At 39.1% G+C, this 20,000-nt stretch overlaps 2 protein-coding genes across 3 annotated transcripts in view; one reads left to right on the plus strand and one right to left on the minus strand.

Moving 5' to 3' along the window:
* LOC308706817 (testican-2) overlaps positions 1 to 6,575 on the plus strand; it is a gene marked incomplete at its 5' end in the record, with an annotated part of 36,633 nt that extends 30,058 nt beyond the window's left edge. The window contains 6 exons of the mRNA XM_081392682.1: positions 1,403 to 1,544; positions 2,091 to 2,210; positions 4,908 to 5,126; positions 5,276 to 5,338; positions 6,013 to 6,150; positions 6,244 to 6,575. Coding sequence (XP_081248808.1) covers positions 1,403 to 1,544; positions 2,091 to 2,210; positions 4,908 to 5,126; positions 5,276 to 5,338; positions 6,013 to 6,150; positions 6,244 to 6,389 — 828 coding nt within the window. The 3' untranslated portion in view covers positions 6,390 to 6,575. The remainder of the gene's footprint in view (positions 1 to 1,402; positions 1,545 to 2,090; positions 2,211 to 4,907; positions 5,127 to 5,275; positions 5,339 to 6,012; positions 6,151 to 6,243) is intronic.
* A 3,521-nt stretch (positions 6,576 to 10,096) lies between these two features.
* The window catches only part of sar1aa (secretion associated, Ras related GTPase 1Aa), a 15,666-nt gene continuing 5,762 nt past the window's right edge, over positions 10,097 to 20,000 (minus strand). Inside the window, exons 3-7 of one of the 2 annotated variants that reach the window (XM_081392192.1) lie at positions 19,493 to 19,612; positions 19,341 to 19,406; positions 17,332 to 17,435; positions 14,788 to 14,919; positions 10,097 to 10,986 (exon numbers count right to left, since the gene is read on the minus strand). In XM_081392192.1, coding sequence (XP_081248318.1) covers positions 10,870 to 10,986; positions 14,788 to 14,919; positions 17,332 to 17,435; positions 19,341 to 19,406; positions 19,493 to 19,612 — 539 coding nt within the window. In that variant the 3' untranslated portion in view covers positions 10,097 to 10,869. Of the gene's footprint in view, positions 10,990 to 14,787; positions 14,920 to 17,331; positions 17,436 to 19,340; positions 19,407 to 19,492; positions 19,613 to 20,000 lie in introns of both variants that reach the window. The other variant, XM_081392191.1, reaches the window with a different exon arrangement.

The raw sequence follows: 20,000 nt of genomic DNA on the forward strand, positions 1-20,000 counted from the left end.
GAGAGAGAGGGAGAGAGAGAGGGAGAGAGGGAGAGAGGGAGAGAGGGAGAGGGAGAGAGGGAGAGGGAGAGGGAGAGGGAGAGAGAGAGAGAGAGATAGGGAGAGGGAGAGAGAGAGAGAGAGAGAGAGAGAGAGAGAGAGAGGTAGAGAGAGGGAGAGAGAGAGAGAGAGAGAGAGAGAGAGAGAGAGAGAGAGAGAGAGAGAGAGAGAGACTCTTGCACTCAAGGTCAAAATTAAAAACGGTGCATGAATCAATACAGTCACCAGGAGGAGAGCGGTCCGACTTATTCATCAACTGCAGTGATACACACACACACACACACACACACACAGTCTACAGAGTTTACACTGTCCGAGAACGCTGCACATCCATCAATCTCTCTGATTAAGTGATGATGCTCCATCGCTTCGGACTCTCGTTCTTTATTTGCAGAGATTCATGAACTCTTTCATCAGCCGAGATCAGATGTAGTCCTGAGATCGATAACCTAATATTTCAGATTTCAGATTCATATTTTTTCAGTGTTTTATTTGGATTGTTTTTAATTTAAATGTATTTATTTATTTACCTTTTAAAATCTATTTACTTATTTATAGATTAACTTTAATTTAAAATATTTTTTCTTTTGTTGAGAAATTTACTTAATTTTACATTGATTGATTGATTTATTTTATTCATTTACTTTATTTTAAATGTATGTAATTATTTTACCGAATAACGTTCTTTGAAATGTATTTATTTATAGATTTAATTTATTTTAAATTTATTTATTTTATAGAAATACATTATTTCAAATGTATTTATTCATTTACCTTATTTTACATGTATGTATTTATTTTATAAAATTATGTTATTTTAAATGTATTTATTTTATAGATTTACTTTACTTAAAATGTATTTATTAATTTACTTTATTTTACATGTATGTATTTATTTATTTTATAAATTACTTTATTTTAAATGCATTTATTTTATAGATTTACTTTTTTAAACGCATTTATTTTATAGAATTGCATTCTTTTAAATGTATTTATTTATAGATTTACTTTATTTTAAATTTATTTGTTAATTTACTTTATTTTACTTGTATGTATTTATAGAATTATGTTATTTTAAATGTATTTATTTTATAGATTTACTTTATTTAAAAAATATTTATTTATGTTATAGATTTACTTTCACTTAAATGTGTTTATTTTATACATTTTAATGCAGAAGATCGAGAGGCCTGGGAAACATAAGCGCTCTTCATCCTGAAGTGTGAACGAGCTTCATCCTGCTTCATTATCAACCGCATTGTTGAGACATGAACACATTTCAGCTATTTCATATGGAGTGAAACAGAAGCTCTGTGTGTGTGTGTGTGTGTGTGTGTGTGTGTGTGTGTGTGTGTGTGATCAGTGTAAGCTGGAGCAGCAGGCGTGTTTGGCGGGGAAGGATCTGTCCGTTCTGTGTTCTGGTTTATGTCCTTGTGTCGCTGGAGTTCATAAAGCAGAACCCACGATGAAGACGAACCCTGAGACGTCACCCGAACCCAAACCAGGTCAGTGTGTACATCTACGCCCACACACACACACAGACACATACACACACACACACACACACACACACACACACTGCGTGGAACCCAGAGACTTCACCCGAACCCAAACCAGGTCAGTGTGTACATCTACGACACACACACACAGACACACACACACACACACACACACACACACACTGCATGGAACCCAGAGACTTCACCCAAACCAGGTCAGTGTGTACATCTACGATACACACACACACACACACACACACACACACACACACACACACACCAGGTCAGTGTGTACATCTACGACACACACACACACACACACACACACACACACACACACACACACACACACACACACACACACACACACACACCAGGTCAGTGTGTACATCACAAAATCATGTTTAGTGTCGCAGCCAGTTCAAACATTCATGTTTTATGAAGCCTAGTTAAGTTACAGTTTTACTGCATGTGAGTTTATTGTTGCTCTGCATTATTAATCCTCCTCTGCGGGGACGGTTCAGACTCATGTGGCGATTCACTGTCTCTCAGAGTTCTGCACCGGTCAGGATCTGGCGGATCTGGGCGACAGACTCAGAGACTGGTTTCAGCTTCTACACGGAAATGCTAAACAGAACAACTCTGGAAGACAAGGACAAGCCACAGCGTCAGGTACACACACACACTCACTCACTCACTCTCACACTCACACACACACACACACACACACACACACACACACACACACACACACACACACTCACTCACTATCTCACTCACACACACACTCACACTCTCACACACACACTCACACACACACACACACACACACACACACACACACACACACACACACACACACACACACACACACACACACACACACACACACACACACTCTCTCTCTCACTCACACACACACACACACACACACACACACACACACACACACACACACACACACACACACACACACACACACACACACACTCACTCACTCTCACACACACACTCTCACACACACACCACAGCAGATAATTGTGCAATCAGAGCAAAACAAAACTCCACTCAGGATTTCCGCGATTTACAGTTTTTTACAATCACTTTGTTACTATTTTCAGAACCTTGATGTCATTTTTCACAACTCTAGACACAAAACTCACAACCAATGATCAAAATGCACATTTTTCAAAACTCTAACCCTTTTCTCAATTGCTTGGATACAATACACATAAAACTTAGATCATTTGTTCATTCAACAAAAATCACCTGTTCAATATGACACAACTTAACATCAAAGTACTGCTATTTCAAAAGGCAATTCACACATTACATTTCAAATGAGTGTCTATTCATTTCCTTACAATGATCTAACTATCAACTGATACAACTGCTCAAAATGATAAGTAACTGTTGCATTACTCTGAATGCATAGTTGTGTGGAAACAGACAAACAATCTTCCATGTTTACTAAATCATGAAAGTTTCAAGATAACGAGATTCATTGTCACCGATTAGCATGGAGCATGAACCAATTAGACTACAATATCCATGGATGTAGCCTAATATTTTGGCTAATGAAAACATCCATTGTGATGTAGATGAGAACCTGTGGCCAAATCCACAACACAGAGTTGATGACAATGTAGAAGTACAGTAATCACTCCTGTTTTGTTTCTTACAGTACAAGCAAGCAAGTTGAGGAACACTGCATTTGATGTTTTACAGTACTGTCTTTTCTATTTCATAGCTAATTATTATTGCTTTGATTCAAATAAACCTATGTTGTGATAGTACTGTAGTGTTTTGCATTGCAAACTGTGTTCAATGATTCCACTGTAGTATTCTCTCTACTACTGCAGTGCTTTTACAGAGATGTGTTTACTGTACATGTAGTGCCATAATGAAACCTGTATCTCACCTATTTTGTTCTACAATATTTAATGATTGTACGAACAATGACACAGTGAAACTATCGGTTGCTTGTGTGTGTGTGATCTATAGTTATGTTTCAATGGTATTTCACAGTAAATTAGTTTTTTGAACCAATGATTGTGCAAGTGCAAGATTTCTTTAAAGATGTGAATGCACAATGCAATGTTTTGAACATTAGACAGCCTGTGTTACAAGTGATAACCGTTTTGAGTTTTGTGTCTAGAGTTTTGAAAAATTACATCAAGGTTCTGAAAATAGTAGCAAAGTGATTGTAAAAAACTGTAAAAAACGTGTATTTAAAAGAAAATTTCGGAGGATTTTGATATTAGAGAAGAGGATATCGTTCTACGTCACAACACTTCCTACGCTACGTCATACGCCGGCATCCATCTCCGTGAACGCGCGTCGACCGCTACCGGAAGCCAGTTATTTTCATTTATAAAGTTTTAATTATGTATATTTTTACGACAAAACCGCACAGATTACCCTCAGAAGGCCTTCGTTTATCCCCCTGGAGCCGGATGGATTACTTCTGTGAAGGATGCATGCACATTTTGGGACTTGAAGGAGTGGACCCCATAACTACACATTATAACCACTGAAAGATCTAAGACATTTTCTAAAATAACTGAAAATGTGTTTGTCTGAAAAATGATTGACATATGCATCTCGAACGGCTTGAGGGTGAGTAAATCATGGGTTAAATATCATTTTTGGCCTAACTATCCCTTTAAGCTTTGTATTAGTAGAAAACCCTTAGTGTTTTCGAACTACTGTGCTTTCCTCCCTCATATCCCCCTGAGACGAGAGATTTATGTATTTTTATGTTTGGAAAAAATCCTCTGTTCGTCATTTTGCGTCATCGGAGGATTTTTTGGCCAGCGGCGAGGGACTCCAGCCAGTAGGAGGTGCTCATCCCGCATGTTCTCAACCCGCCCATGGAGGGATCTCACGCACAGAATGTACACACAGTGTCAGCCATCTTTTATTTGGAAGCTAAGCTAACAGGCTCTTGTTCTGTGGAGAAAGCTGAGTAGTAGGGGTTTATCATCTGAACGTAGTGTTTACACGAACGCTAAACAAGTGATCGGTTGATGTGCTTTTTAACATTACTAAGAAAATTCCCGCTCCTCCGTCACTCATCAGTAATCACGCCACTGGCCTTTGGGAGTGGCCTCGTAGAGCAGCGAAGCAAGTGCATTCTGGGAGTTGTTGTCTTTCAAATACATTTTCTGGCTTTTCTCAGTCTAGAAGGCTCCAAATTCAAAAATAATTTCACATTTCTTCTAAACATAAAAAAATCATCTTTCCAGCGGTGAAATATCCCTTTAACCTTTTATAAAGCGTTGTGCTGCACTGGTGTATTAAACGGATGCCGTGTGCAGGACGACACTAGAAGCCGCTGGTCTCCAGTTCTCTGCTGTGTTCCTGCAGTGTTCGAGCGCGGTCTGGTGGCCGGCTGCAAGGACTCCATCGGCTGGATGTTCTCCAAGCTGGACTCCAGTAATGACCTGTTCCTGGATCAGTCCGAGCTGGCCGCCATTAACCTGGAGAAGTACGAAGTGTGTATCCGGCCGTTCTTCAACTCGTGCGACTCCTACCGGGACGGGAAGGTTTCCACGGCTGAATGGTGTCTGTGCTTCTGGAGAGAGAGTGAGTCCTCAGTTATGTTCATTTAAAGGCTCATATCAGCAGATGAGGAGTTCAGGTGCAAAAAAACATTTAAAAGTGGAACTAGTAACAAAAATAATAACAAAGTCTTTGATATTCTCGATCTTTGATCATTTCTGTGTTTTTCCCAGAACCTCCATGTTTGGCTGAAATCGAGAGGATCCAGATACAGGAGGCGTCTAAGAGGAAACCAGGTGAACACACACACACGCACACACACACACACACACACACACACACACACACACACACACACACACACACACAGCCAGACATATACATACAGACAGATAGACACACACACTCACATAGACAGACAGACACACACACACACACACACACATACACACACACACACACAGACAGACAGACAGACAGACAGCCACACACAGACACACACATAGACAGACACGCACACACACACACACACACACACACACACACACACACACACACACACAGACAGACAGACAGACAGACAGACAGACAGACAGACAGACACACACAGACACACACATAGACAGACACGCACACACACACACACACACACACACACACACACACACACATACACACACACACACACACACACACACACACACACACACACAGACAGACAGACAGACAGACAGACACACACACACACACACACACACACACACACACACACACACACACACACACACACACACACACACACACACACACACACACACACAGACACACAGACACAGACACACACACATACACACACACACACACACACACACACACACACACACACACACACAGACAAACGTCTCTGCTCCTGCATCTGTTCAAGTGTGTATTTATAGTTCACCAGATGTGTGTGTGTGTGTGTGTGCAGGCATGTACATCCCCAGTTGTGATGAGGATGGCTACTACCGGAAGCTTCAGTGCGACCGGAGCCGAGACGAGTGCTGGTGCGCCGACCCTCAGGGGTCAGAGGTCAGCGGGTCACGTATCCATGGAAACCCAGACTGCGGTGAGTGACAGCAGGTCTATCGCTTTCAGGCCTTCCTGTTACGCGGGCCGTTCAGTGACTGTGTGTGTGTGTGTGTGTGTGTGTGTGCTGTAGACGAGCTGCTCAGCTCTGGAGATTTCAGCAGTGGCGTCGGCTGGGAGGACGAGGAGGAGAAAGACACGGATGAGAACGGAGAGGAAGAAGAAGAAGAGGAAGAGGAAGAGCCGGGAGAGAGTGATGATGGTGGATACATCTGGTAAAACACTGATCATGTGATCAGATGAAACGCGTGGCGTCCGACGCACTGACAAACCACTTCCCGAAACATTCAACCAACATCTAAGTTTGTATTTTAATGTCACTGATTTCACAAATAGTGTTTGTCACTGGTGTAAAGAGGCCATGTCATGCACTTTTACAAAGTCTAGAACAGGTTTTCCTGCTTGAATGTTGATTATTCTCCTCATATTCTCCATTGTTGCGGCTCCTCTCTTCCCAGTCTGTCAGTAACGCTCTGTTTACTTCCTGTCTCTATGAAGCCCCTCCTTCTGAAAAGCACACTGTGCTCTGATTGGTCGGCTGGAGCAGTGTGTTGTGATTGGTCGAGCGCTTCGAGTGTGTTTGGGAAATGTCCCGCCCATTACCATAACCGCCAGTTTAATACACTACTAACTAACTCAACCAGGCCCCGCCCCTTTATTCTACGCATTAATTATTATAATGAGGAATATTGTGACGTGTTCCCGGAAGAAACTCAAGACTACAATGGAGGCGTTTCAGGAGTTCAGGAACACTGACACTGATATAGAGAAGAACTCCCGAAACCTTTCTCATGCTCAAACACCGACAATACACACTCAAGGCAAGTAAAAAAAATGTAAAAAGCATAATAAGACCTCTTTAACGCCGACACCCTCATTCAGATGCAAGACTCAAACTTGCTTCATCATCAACAGGGTATTATTATTTATTTGAGGTGATTTATGCAAAATAACTTGTTCCTCATGGTTTATAAACCTCTGGAGATCAAGTTCAGCACTCTGTGTACAGAAGTTCATCTGTGTGTGAGTGTGTGTGTGTGTGTGTGTGAGAGAATGTAGAAGATCCCAACACTTCTGTAGATGTGTGCGTGCATTCGATGCATTTATAACACATTATTCTCTAAAGTAAGCCTCAGATAAAGTAATCGCAAAATTAATTCTCTGAAAATGTGAACTCATAACCTAATTCATATTTACAAAATGTAATTTGCGAAATGCAAATGCACGCAATGCAAAACCTAATTCATAAACACACAAGTATTGTTTGAAGGTTTGTTCATGAATTAAGTTTTTTTTTTTTTTTTTTTTAATGTGAATTAAAGAATGTGTGAATCATATTTTGCAAATGCATACATTTTGAGACTATTTTAGCTTCATATTGCAAAAGAATGTATGTAGCGAACATATACACAAACTTTCCAGAAATACAGTATCAGAATTCTTTAAACGGGACTGTAATTTATGACTGACAGCTGCAATATCGACGGTTTCACACTCGTTTCAGCCTCTGAATCAGAACTGACTCCGGTTTCTTGAATGTACAACTCAAAGCGTGTTTTACATCAGTGCGTGTTTGATTAACTCTGGCTTCTGTTTTATTTAGACTTGGACTTGAATGCGTTTAAAAAGAAATGATGTAAATGTTTGAATTGCTTTATTTTTCATATTGCATGATATTCACAAAATAAAAAGCTCTTTTATTGGCTCTTTCTCTGTGCAATAAGAGTAAAACCGTGATGTCTAATGTTGAGATAGTGGCTCTATGGCTGACGTCGGCTCCTCTGAATCTGTGAAATAAAATGTTGTAAATAATTGAAAGGTCTCTCTGCCTACATAATCAGCTGTGTGCTTGTGTGTGAAAGACATTTCTGATGTAGCCAGACATCTTAAGAAACTCCAGAGGAGAAATACCTCACTTTCTTCAGCTCGTTCATTGACTGAGCTTGACGAAGCCTCTGAAAATCAATATCTGGCAACGTTGAACTGAATTAATATACAGCATTCTCAAAGTCACTGAAAGCACAAGCCATGACCGTGTTTCTGCTTTATTCAGCGTAAGGTAAAAATCTTTGTGTCATGGGAATAAGTGAGAATCAGATCATTTATGCATCAAAAATACTATGAATATTATTTTATTCATTACACTTGAAATGCACAGTGCGTTGTGGGATGTTGTATTCAATGCATATAGTGATTTGCAGGATACACATGCTATAAAGCTGGACTAGTAAGAGTATGTATTTACGTTCATGCATTTGGCAGATGCTTTTCTCCAAAGCAAACTGGCATTGCATTGCAGGTTTTTAATTTAATGCATTCAGATATTGAACACGTTTGATTCATGCATTCCCTGGGAATCGACCTCATGACCTGCTTTACAAAGACCAGAAGACTTACATTGCAGTGCAAGTGTTTCAAACACTCATACATTCACATTTAAAGCATGCACGGCTTTAAACAGTATACAACACCTTGAGGCTTAAGCACACATTTTTAGCCAATGTGACTGAACATACACTCTTTATTCTGCAGACTGGTGTTTGCCACGATGCTGCTTATTTCTGATTTGTCACCATTTTCACCAGATTTGATAATAAAGCTGTGATAGAATCACACTGAGTCTGAATAATCTGTGAGATCTGGAAATCACTGCTGCCTCCTGGTGTTTTGCAAGGGAACTCAACACTGTTGATGTTACAGAAAAACAGTCTCACAGAAACACGTCTGTCAAGCTGCAAAAGCACCAAGTTTATTTGCCATAAAAATGCAAGTTTACTGAAATTGAATACTGAATTTCATTTGTGTTGGTGTGCATGAGTTATATGAACTGCTTTTTATCATTCTTGTAGAAAACCCAGGATTTACAGTTTTATCTACTCCTGTGACTAATGTTTATAGTATCTAGAATTGAGAAACCCTTGTTATTAGCGCCACCGGTGGCCGTTAAGTGAAACTGCAGCAGCACTTCCGGCACGTGCTCGTGCTTGTACTCTTGTGAACACAACACACACGCGCACACACACATGATGTGATTCAAGACCCCGATATACTCATGGTGAAGTGCTTTTTCTTTCTTCTCTTAGAGGTAAAAATAAATTGTGAACACCTTTACATCGATACTGTTAACGAGCGACGGTAATGTGAATATGTGCTGCTCTTTCCTCTCAATAACAAACAAACGGTGAGAAAACAGCAGTTCAGAAAGCTTCTCATATGTTTGTCGACAGATGAAGTAATTCAAATTACACTGTTATGATAGTTTAGTTATAAAAGTATACTTGACAGTATATAGATCTGACTGTGAGACTATATTGTTTAAATTAAAACCTTCTTTGACATTCCAGTACAGAAAGGCTCTTTCGGCATTATCTTGAACATTGTTTTAGGAATTTTTTCGTTTTAATGTGTCGTCGTTCTCTGGAGCGCACGTAAACGTCACATCCGTTTGATTTTCCCGGTAAAAACGTCCCGAGTCCTTCACGTAAAATTCCGTCTACAGGCTTTCACAAACAACCTAGGGAGTCGGGGAAGGTCTCGTTTTAAAAAAAAGTTAAAAAAAGTTTAGTTACAAGCACATATTGGCTAAAAAGAAGCGATTAACACACTAAAATTCTTATATTTAATTTCCTCTTCTAGCTTTAATTGCATTCTGGTTCAGTATTTTCCCCCAACTTTGTTTGGAAATATTTTAACACTTGTTTATATGATTGTCTTTGTATATTGGATGATTGATTTATGTATTTTAATTTGTAGAGGCATTACAAAGTACTTTCATGGTCCTTGCTGGAGCTCGACAGCCCTGGTCATTTTCACTGTATTGAAAAGAGCATCTTCAAAATCATCTTGCTCATGTTTCAGAAAGTACATCATACAGGTTTGGACAACATGAGGGTGAGTAAATGACAGATTTGTTTTCTACTAAAGATAGTGTGTGAATGATCAGTTTCAGAGGTTTACTAGATTTACTTACAATCTTCAACTGGAAATCAAGATATTGAATGACAACTGCAGAAACATTCTTCAAAATATTAATAGTTTATAGATGTTTACAGTCTGTTAGGATGGATTCCTGTACACTCAAGTCAAGGCTATGGACAATAAAAACACATATACTCCATTATACAATATTTACAAATTTGCAAAAAATGATCATGTGTCTCTGCCATAGGCGTTCTCATATCAGACCTTCATCTGATGATCAACAAACACCAACAGCATCTGATATGAACATTATCTACACAAACACTGTACAGGAGAATATATTACAATATACTGTACACCTCAAACCACTGATCAGATCAGCTATTTATCATTTTTATAACATCTATAGATGAAAGGATGCTAAATAATACAACAACACTCAGGTATAACAGTGCGACTCAAAGTTTAAAAACTTCAGAAAAAGCAGCAGGAACTGAAACATCACACATGTGCTTGTACTTTGATCATTGTTTAAAAACCAATGGCTTGATTCCACTTTGCATCCACATTCACAGGCCTTTAATACAGTAACAGCACGTGCTTCTGCGTTTAAAGCTGCAGTGTGTAAATTGCAATCTGTTCAGAAGTGCAGAAATGACACCCTCCACCTTTAACATGCAGAATTGAGACTAAAAACGACAAAACCGATCAGTAATATCCACTAAAACAAGTCAAACATCTCTTATTGCTGATGATCGCAGAGCAGACTGGTCTGAGATCAGTCGATGTACTGCGAGAGCCATCGGAAACCTTCGCCGTAGCCCTGCTTCTTCAACACACTGCACATGAACACCTCCAGCGGCCGCGCGTTCAGGTCCTTCAGCGACACGCTGCCCTGCTAACACAACATGCTACATATCAGGCTACATACAGACATGTGGAAGCTTGTTTCCGCCACAGATTAGAAAATAAAAAAGATAATTGCGACTTTTTATCTCAGAATTGTGTTATAAAGTCATACTTGCATGATATAGTCAGAATTGTGATATAAAGTCAAAACTGGGTGATAAAAATTCTCAATTGTGTGATATAAAGTCAGAATTGTGTGATATAAAGTCAGAATTGTGTGATATAAAGTTGCAACTGCGTGATATAAAGTCAGAATTGTGTGATATAAAGTCGCAATTGTGTGTTATAAAGTCACAATTGTGTGTTAAAGTTAGAATTGTGTGATATAAAGTCAGAATTGTGTGTTATAAAGTTGCAACTGTGTGATATAAAGTCAGAATTGTGTGTTAAAGTTAGAATTGTGTGATATAAAGTCAGAATTGCGTGTTATAAAGTTGCAACTGCGTGATATAAAGTCAGAATTGTGATGTAAAGTCAGAATTGCATGATGTAAAGTCAGAATTGCGTGATATAAAGTCGCAATTGTGTGTTAAAGTTAGAATTGTGTGATATAAAGTCAGAATTGCATGTTATAAAGTTGCAACTGCGTGATATAAAGTCAGAATTGTGTGTTAAAGTTAGAATTGTGTGATATAAAGTCAGAATTGCGTGTTATAAAGTTGCAACTGCGTGATATAAAGTCAGAATTGTGTGTTAAAGTTAGAATTGTGTGATATAAAGTCAGAATTGCGTGTTATAAAGTTGCAACTGCGTGATATAAAGTCAGAATTGTGTGATATAAAGTCAGAATTGCATGTTATAAAGTTGCAACTGCGTGATATAAAGTCAGAATTGTGTGTTAAAGTTAGAATTGTGTGATATAAAGTCAGAATTGCGTGTTATAAAGTTGCAACTGCGTGATATAAAGTCAGAATTGTGTGATATAAAGTCAGAATTGCGTGTTAAAGTTAGAATTGTGTGATATAGTCAGAATTGCGTGATATAAAGTCAGAATTGCGTGTTAAAGTTGCAACTGCGTGATATAAAGTCAGAATTGTGTGTTAAAGTTAGAATTGTGTGATATAAAGTCAGAATTGCGTGTTATAAAGTCAGAATTGTGTGATATAAAGTCAGAATTGTGTGTTAAAGTTAGAATTGTGTGATATAAAGTCAGAATTGCGTGATATAAAGTCAGAATTGCGTGATATAAAGTCAGAATTGTGTGATATAAAGTCGCAATTGTGTGTTATAGTCACAATTGTGTGTTAAAGTTAGAATTGTGTGATATAAAGTCAGAATTGCATGTTATAAAGTTGCAACTGAGTGATATAAAGTCAGAATTGTGAGATATAAAGTCGGAATTGTGTGTTATAAAGTCACAATTGTGTGTTAAAGTTAGAATTGTGTGATATAAAGTCAGAATTGTGTGATATAAAGTCACAATTGTGTGTTATAAAGTCGCAATTGTGTGTTATAAAGTCACAATTGTGTGTTAAAGTTAGAATTGTGTGATATAAAGTCAGAATTGTGATGTAAAGTCAGAATTGCGTGATATAAAGTCAGAATTGCGTGTTATAAAGTCAGAATTGCGTGATGTAAAGTCAGAATTGCGAGATATAAAGTCAGAATTGCGAGATATAAAGTCAGAATTGTGATGTAAAGTCAGAATTGCGTGATATAAAGTCAGAATTGCGTGTTATAAAGTCAGAATTGCGTGATGTAAAGTCAGAATTGCGTGATGTAAAGTCAGAATTGCGTGTTATAAAGTCAGAATTGCGTGATGTAAAGTCAGAATTGCGAGATATAAAGTCAGAATTGTAATGTAAAGTCAGAATTGCGTGATATAAAGTCAGAATTGCGTGTTATAAAGTCAGAATTGCGTGATGTAAAGTCAGAATTGCGTGATGTAAAGTCAGAATTGCGTGATATAAAGTCAGAATTGCGTGTTATAAAGTCAGAATTGCGTGATGTAAAGTCAGAATTGCGAGATATAAAGTCAGAATTGTGATGTAAAGTCAGAATTGCGAGATATAAAGTCAGAATTGTGATGTAAAGTCAGAATTGCGAGATATAAAGTCAGAATTGTGTGATATAAAGTCAGAATTGTGATGTAAAGTCAGAATTGCGTGATATAAAGTCAGAATTGCGTGTTATAAAGTCAGAATTGCGTGATGTAAAGTCAGAATTGCGTGATATAAAGTCAGAATTGCGAGATATAAAGTCAGAATTGTGATGTAAAGTCAGAATTGCGAGATATAAAGTCAGAATTGTGATGTAAAGTCAGAATTGTGTGATATAAAGTCAGAATTGTGTGATATAAAGTCAGAATTGCGTGATGTAAAGTCAGAATTGCCTGATATAAAGTCAGAATTGCGTGTTATAAAGTCAGAATTGCGTGATGTAAAGTCAGAATTGCGAGATATAAAGTCAGAATTGCGAGATATAAAGTCAGAATTGTGATGTAAAGTCAGAATTGCGAGATATAAAGTCAGAATTGTGATGTAAAGTCAGAATTGTGTGATATAAAGTCAGAATTGTGTGATATAAAGTCAGAATTGCGTGATGTAAAGTCAGAATTGCCTGATATAAAGTCAGAATTGCGTGTTATAAAGTCAGAATTGTGTGATATAAAGTTGCAACTGTGAGATATAAAGTCAGAATTGTGATGTAAAGTCAGAATTGTGTTATAAAGTTGCAACTGCGAGTTATAGTCAGAATTGTGTGATATAAAGTCGCAATTGCGTTATAAAGTCAGAATCGTGTGATATTTAGTTGAGATAATTGTCAGATTTAACATTGAATTAACAGAGAATCACTATCATGTAGGGCTGTCACTTTTGTGAAAAAATCCTGTTTGATTTTTGAGACATAAGTGTTCATTGAATCGATTGTAAAATCGATTTTCCATGTCTAAAGACGTTTCCATTTTAAACGCAAAATATGGGCAAATCCACGGACAACTAACAGACATTAGCTCGAACGTAAAGAGGGCGCTTGAGACGCGCACAAGTCTGCAATATTTCTGTTGATTTATTGGCGTGAAGTTTCGTACACAATGACAAACAGGAGTGCAATATTCTCGAAAAACAATAAGCAGAGTGGACTGCCATAACATCAATGAAAAACATTACTGCAGTCTTCAACATGGCTGTGTTTACGATTAGAAATGTCAAACAAATTTCGCCTACGTAGGCGATTGTAGACGCGTAGCCCGAATTTGTATCTGAATGCATGAGACCGGCAGAATTCACAGTTTTGTAGTAAAAAGAAGCATTATGCAGAAGGATAATTTGCTGTTATGCGTGTTTGTCAGAGCCTGCACTTGCTGAATGACGTGCGTTCGCTGCGGGCGTATCGTGACGAGCTGGACGCGCTCCGAGAAAAGACCGTTAAAAACGATTCTCTATTTTCGTTTTCGAAACTTGCGTTGGTTGGTCCGATCGATTGTGCAATCGGTTTTCGAACGTAAAGTGACAGCCCTACTATCATGTGAGTTGCAGTATTAGACCGAGCAACAAAAAACACTTGTAGCCAATCAGCAGTAAGGGGCGTGTCCACTCATGAGGAGGGAGGGGCCTGAGTCACATGTGCTCATGAATTTGGGGGTGGAGCTATCAAGTTTAATCACATGACTGGAATATTATTGAGGGCAGTTTTGGAGAGAAGCTTCTTCAACATCTCTGAAGGAACTGGCAGAGATTGAGTCTTGGGTTTTAAGAATTGATATTGATATTTTCAACCCAGCCCTACATGTCACCTTGCTGAATCCTCCATTAGTGGTGTTGGTTTGTGATTGTCTGGCACTGACCTTCCCAGTGGTCTGTCCTTCCAGAGCGAACACCTCTCGTAGTCTCATCTCACTCACGGCCTCGGGTCGGTCGATCTTATTACCCAACACCAGAACCGGCACGCTGGAGATCGTCTCGTCCGACAGCAGAGCCTGAACACACACACAGATTCACCTCAAACTCACTTATTAAACACTCATTATACACACAAGGCTTGTTTTGGAGAGCACCTCAATCTCACGGTCGCTGAGAGCCACGACCGCTGGAGGAGCGAACACTAGTTTTAGATTCGACATTCGCAAAATGGGTTAATAGGTTTTCTTTGCATGGCACAAAGCGAAACTTTAAAAAAGGAAACCAACATTCATTAGGCTATGACTCAGTTTGACTGATTTATAGGGCTAATGAAATTGATATTCAGACTCAGATTGTTTTATTTAGTGCCATGTCAGCATTCAAGGCTATTTTCATGGCAAAAATTCAATTACTAAAAACAAATATCATATAAATACAAAAAAAAACTTTTTTAATTAACATCCAGTCCTTAAGCGAGGTAACTTCATAAAAGAGCATTCTACTTGTATTAAGTCCAGGACAATCTAATGAAATGTGTTTAACAGTTAGTGGGAATCTTACAAAACATGCATAAAGTTGGATCTTCACCTTTAAGCAAAAAAGCATGGGTCAAACTTGCATGACCCATTCTGACCATACCTGTCAACATTTGGGTACCAAAATACGGGAGACCTGGGGGGGGGGTTCAGTTCAACCACATGCGGTTTCATGTCATCTATACATTACACACCCCATCGCCAAATCATAGAAAAATTCAGTTTAGACAGTTGTATTCATCCTAACAATACACAACAAATCAATATACAGAAAAACAGATTTCTAAAATAAGGTACAGGCCACAAATCTGTGAGTAGGCTTCTCAAAACTGAACAGGTGATGTTGTGTAATATTCAGCTACTGTAAGAAACTGTTCCAGCGGGTGAAGTTTACTGTACTGGATATCACACATCACCTGTGTATACTCCATTAGCTGGATCAGATTTTCACTGGAACTGAATATTACATCCAAATATTGTTATGTAATCAATCAGCATATTGTTGTGTAACTTCTCCTATTGGAACAGTATTTCACAGGAACTGAATATTACAAACAACTACTGTGAAAGAACGATTTACAAAACGATTGTGAATTTGTTCACTGTTACCTTGCACGCAGTTTTTTTTTTCTGTATAGTTTTATTTTGTTAATAAATTTTGCATTCTATTTTGGCTTTCTCGTGTGTCCCTATTTTTGTTGTGTCCTTTTGAGCCACGGGGCGAAACGGGTACGGATTGAAAAACCAAAGCAACTGTACAAGATCTGGCAACTGGACAACCTTGGAATAATATATTGATGCTTGAATGGTTTAAAAGCATTAGCAAGAATAAAAGCGCATCATATAATGTAACGCCATGCAGCCAAAGGATGACAGGATAAATATTTACTTAACACAGAGTCTTTTCCCATTTCTACCAGTAACGCTTATTCAACTTCCCGCGTCTACTTCCTGCGCAGATATCGACGCACAACTGGGTTGCCAGGTTGAGCTCACAAATGAGTAGGATGGGTTTCATACAAGATCTGGCAACTGGACAACCTTGGAAAAATATATTGATGTGATTATTCATATAACGACGTTTGGGCCATACAAATAACGGGAGTTTCACAGGAGAAATAACAAACGCGAGAGATGGGTGTGAAATATGGGAGACTCCCGTGGAAAACGGGTGTGTTGACAGGTATGATTCTGACATTTATTAAAAAAAACGTGCCGTGCAAAGAAAACCTATTCATGCAATTCCAACTTGACTGTGATGGAAACTGAGAATATAATAGGCATTTCACTAATGTCAAATATAAAACTAACTTAACCGCATTGTGAAGACTTACGTCGAGTTCCACCTTAAGATTTCCACCTTAAGAGTTCCACCTTAAAGGAGTAGTTCACTTTAAAATGAAAATTCTGTCATCATTTACTCACCCTCATGTTGTTTCAAACCTGTATGAATTTCTTTCTTCTGCTGAACACAAAGGAAGATATTTAGAAGAATATCAGTAACCAGACAGTTTCTGGGTCCCATTGACTTCCATAGTATATTTTTTTCCTACTATGGAAGTCAATGGGACCCAGAAACTGTCTGGTTACTCCTATTCTTCTAATTTTCATTTTAAAGTGAACTATTCCTTTAAGACTAGTGCGGTTCAATTCATTTCATATTTAACAAATGCCCATTATATGCTCCGTTTCTATAGGGTTTCTTTGCATGGCACAAAGCAAAACTTTTAAAAATGAAACCAACAGTGTGTTGAAACACTCATACAGTACAAGGCTTGTTTGCATTACTGTCGTTTTCAGTTGTTTGGCGGATTTATAGGGCTAATGAAATTGATATGAAAAACATGCCGTGCAAAGGAACCCTATTGATGCATTTCCAAGCGTGGCTTGAGTATGTGATGGAAATGCGAATGTCAGATATAAAACTAACGTAACCGCACTGCGAAGACTTACGTCGAGTTCCACCTTGGATTCGGCGAGCCGCTCGTGATCGGCGCAGTCCACGAGGAACACCACCGCGTTGACGGCGGGCAGGTAGTTCTTCCACACTCTCCGTGCTGGAGACAAAGAAGAGATCATCATATATCGACTTATCACATCGTATATGGACATGAGTCACATGACCGAGATACATCACCGGTTTGGTGATGCGATATAGTGCACATTGTGTTTGCATGCATGTTAGTTTACATGAAAATGTAATTTTTTCCTATCGCACTGCCTCTGTGGGAATGTAGGGTTAATCAGGCCACACACACACACACACACACACACACACACACACACACACACACACACACACACACACACACACACACACACACTCACTCACTCACTCACTCACTCACACACACACACTCTCACTCACACACTCACTCACTCACTCACTCACTCACTCACTCACTCACTCACACACACACACACACACACACACACACACACACACACACACACACACACACACATACACACACTCACTCACACACTCTCTCACTCACACACACACACACACACTCTCACTCACACACTCACTCACTCACTCACTCACTCACTCACTCACTCACTCACTCACTCACTCACTCACACACACTCTCACTCACTCACTCACTCACTCACTCACACACACACACACACACACACACACGCACACACTTACACACATACACACACACACTCACTCACTCAGACTCACTCACACACACACACACACACACACACACACACACACACACACACACACACACACACACACACACACTCCAGACCGAGTGTGGGAAAAAAAATCAGTTTGCCATCAGTTGTAACTTGTCAGAAGATAAATATCTTTATATTTAATCTTTATCATAATATTCTTTCAGTGTTTAATGCTGTTTCCCACGCCTGAGTCAGAGCCGATCAATCATTCAGTCAGAGCCACTGATCTCTAGAGTCACCAGCTGATCCTCAGTTCAGTCCTTAAAGGACAGGTTCGGTATTTCACACTTAAAGCCCGGTTACAGATCGTTTCTGATGAAATAGAACGGTTAAGATTAAAATTTGGACACATGCTGCTGTCCCGAGAATTTGAGGTTTATTTCGCTTTCCCCAAAACCTCTAGAATGGGTGTATAGGAACAATCCTTCATAAAACGCATTAAACTTTCGTTTACAAAGACGTGAAACTCAACGAGTGGTCAGGGGTGTTCACTGATATGCTCACACAGAAATCGCTGCAAAAGATGCTTTCCAACAGGTGTTTTACCATTCGTTGTAAAACTGTGGACCTATTTTTCCAAACGTCTCACACCCGTAGATTCTTCCGCTGAGAGCTTGAATAATAGACACTCCAGCCCAGTTGGTGGCGATAATGCACCTTTGCCAATTACAAGCAAACCGCTGGCATTTCACTGAATACACAGAAGAAGCAGAAGAAGAAGCGGCGGAGTAATACCGTACCTCACACAGCTCACCCAATACAAGTCAATGGAGTTGGACAAAAACTACGATAAAACCTGTTGGAAAGCATCTTTTGCAGCAATTCTTGTGTGAGCATATCAGTGGACACCCCTGACCACTCGGTGAGTTTAAGGTCTTTGTAAACGAAAGTTTAATGCGTTTTAGGAAGGATTGTTCCAGTGCACCTATACACCCATTCTAGAGGTTTTGGGGAAAGCGAAATAAACCTAAAATTCTCGGGACAGCAGCATGTGTCCAAATTTTAATCTTAACCGTTCTATTTCATCAGAAACGATCTGCAAACCGGGCTTTAAGTGTGAAATACCGAACTTACCCTTTAAGTAATGCTATTGTGAAGTGTGACTTTCTCATCTGTGTTTCACAGAAAAAGTTAAACCGTGCAGGCTCTGAGAGACATAAAGGTGAATAATAAACGATGACAGATTTAATGATGATGACATCATATGCGTGACAGATTTTAACGAATGAATAAAAGCAGAAGAACTGATTCTGGTTTATGATCCTGACCTTGAACATGCCCTCCCAGATCAAACGTGGTGAACGTCATCCCGGCGATGGTCAGCTCCTCTGACGCTGGCACAAAACACACACAGGATCATCAACCGAGAGCAGTGCCTGATGGGAACATTAATCTGACAGGTGTGTTCAGTAGCTCTTACTGGGGTGCAGCGTGGGCACATGCTGTCCTAACCGGTCGTCTTTGAGCATGTGCAGGAGAGTCGTTTTCCCAGCATTGTCCAGCCCAAGAAAAACCAGCTTCCCAGACTTCTTATACAAACCTGCAAAAAACATAAAGACTTGTAATATATCGAACTATATATATATATATATGACCCTGGATCACGTCACCAGTCTCGAGTCGCACGGGTATATCTGTGGCAATAGCCAACAATACATTGTATGGGTCAATATTAGTAAGTAAAGATCATGTTCTATGAAGATATTTAGTGCATTTCCTACCGTAAATATATAAAACATGTATTTCTGTGAGTGAATGCTGCACAATCGGCAACATAAATGTAGAACTTTAACCCTTGTATGGTGTTCGGGTCTGTTGGACCCGTTTTTATTTTTTATCAAAAGAAAAATGATACAATTAATTATTTTTTCAAACTGAGACTCATTGGCCTTGGCTCATTTTCTGTTAGTGTGTGTATGTTCTTGTAT

This window comes from Scardinius erythrophthalmus, assembly GCF_964197995.2.
Source record: "Scardinius erythrophthalmus genome assembly, chromosome: 18".
Classification (NCBI taxonomy): Eukaryota; Metazoa; Chordata; class Actinopteri; order Cypriniformes; family Leuciscidae; genus Scardinius; species Scardinius erythrophthalmus.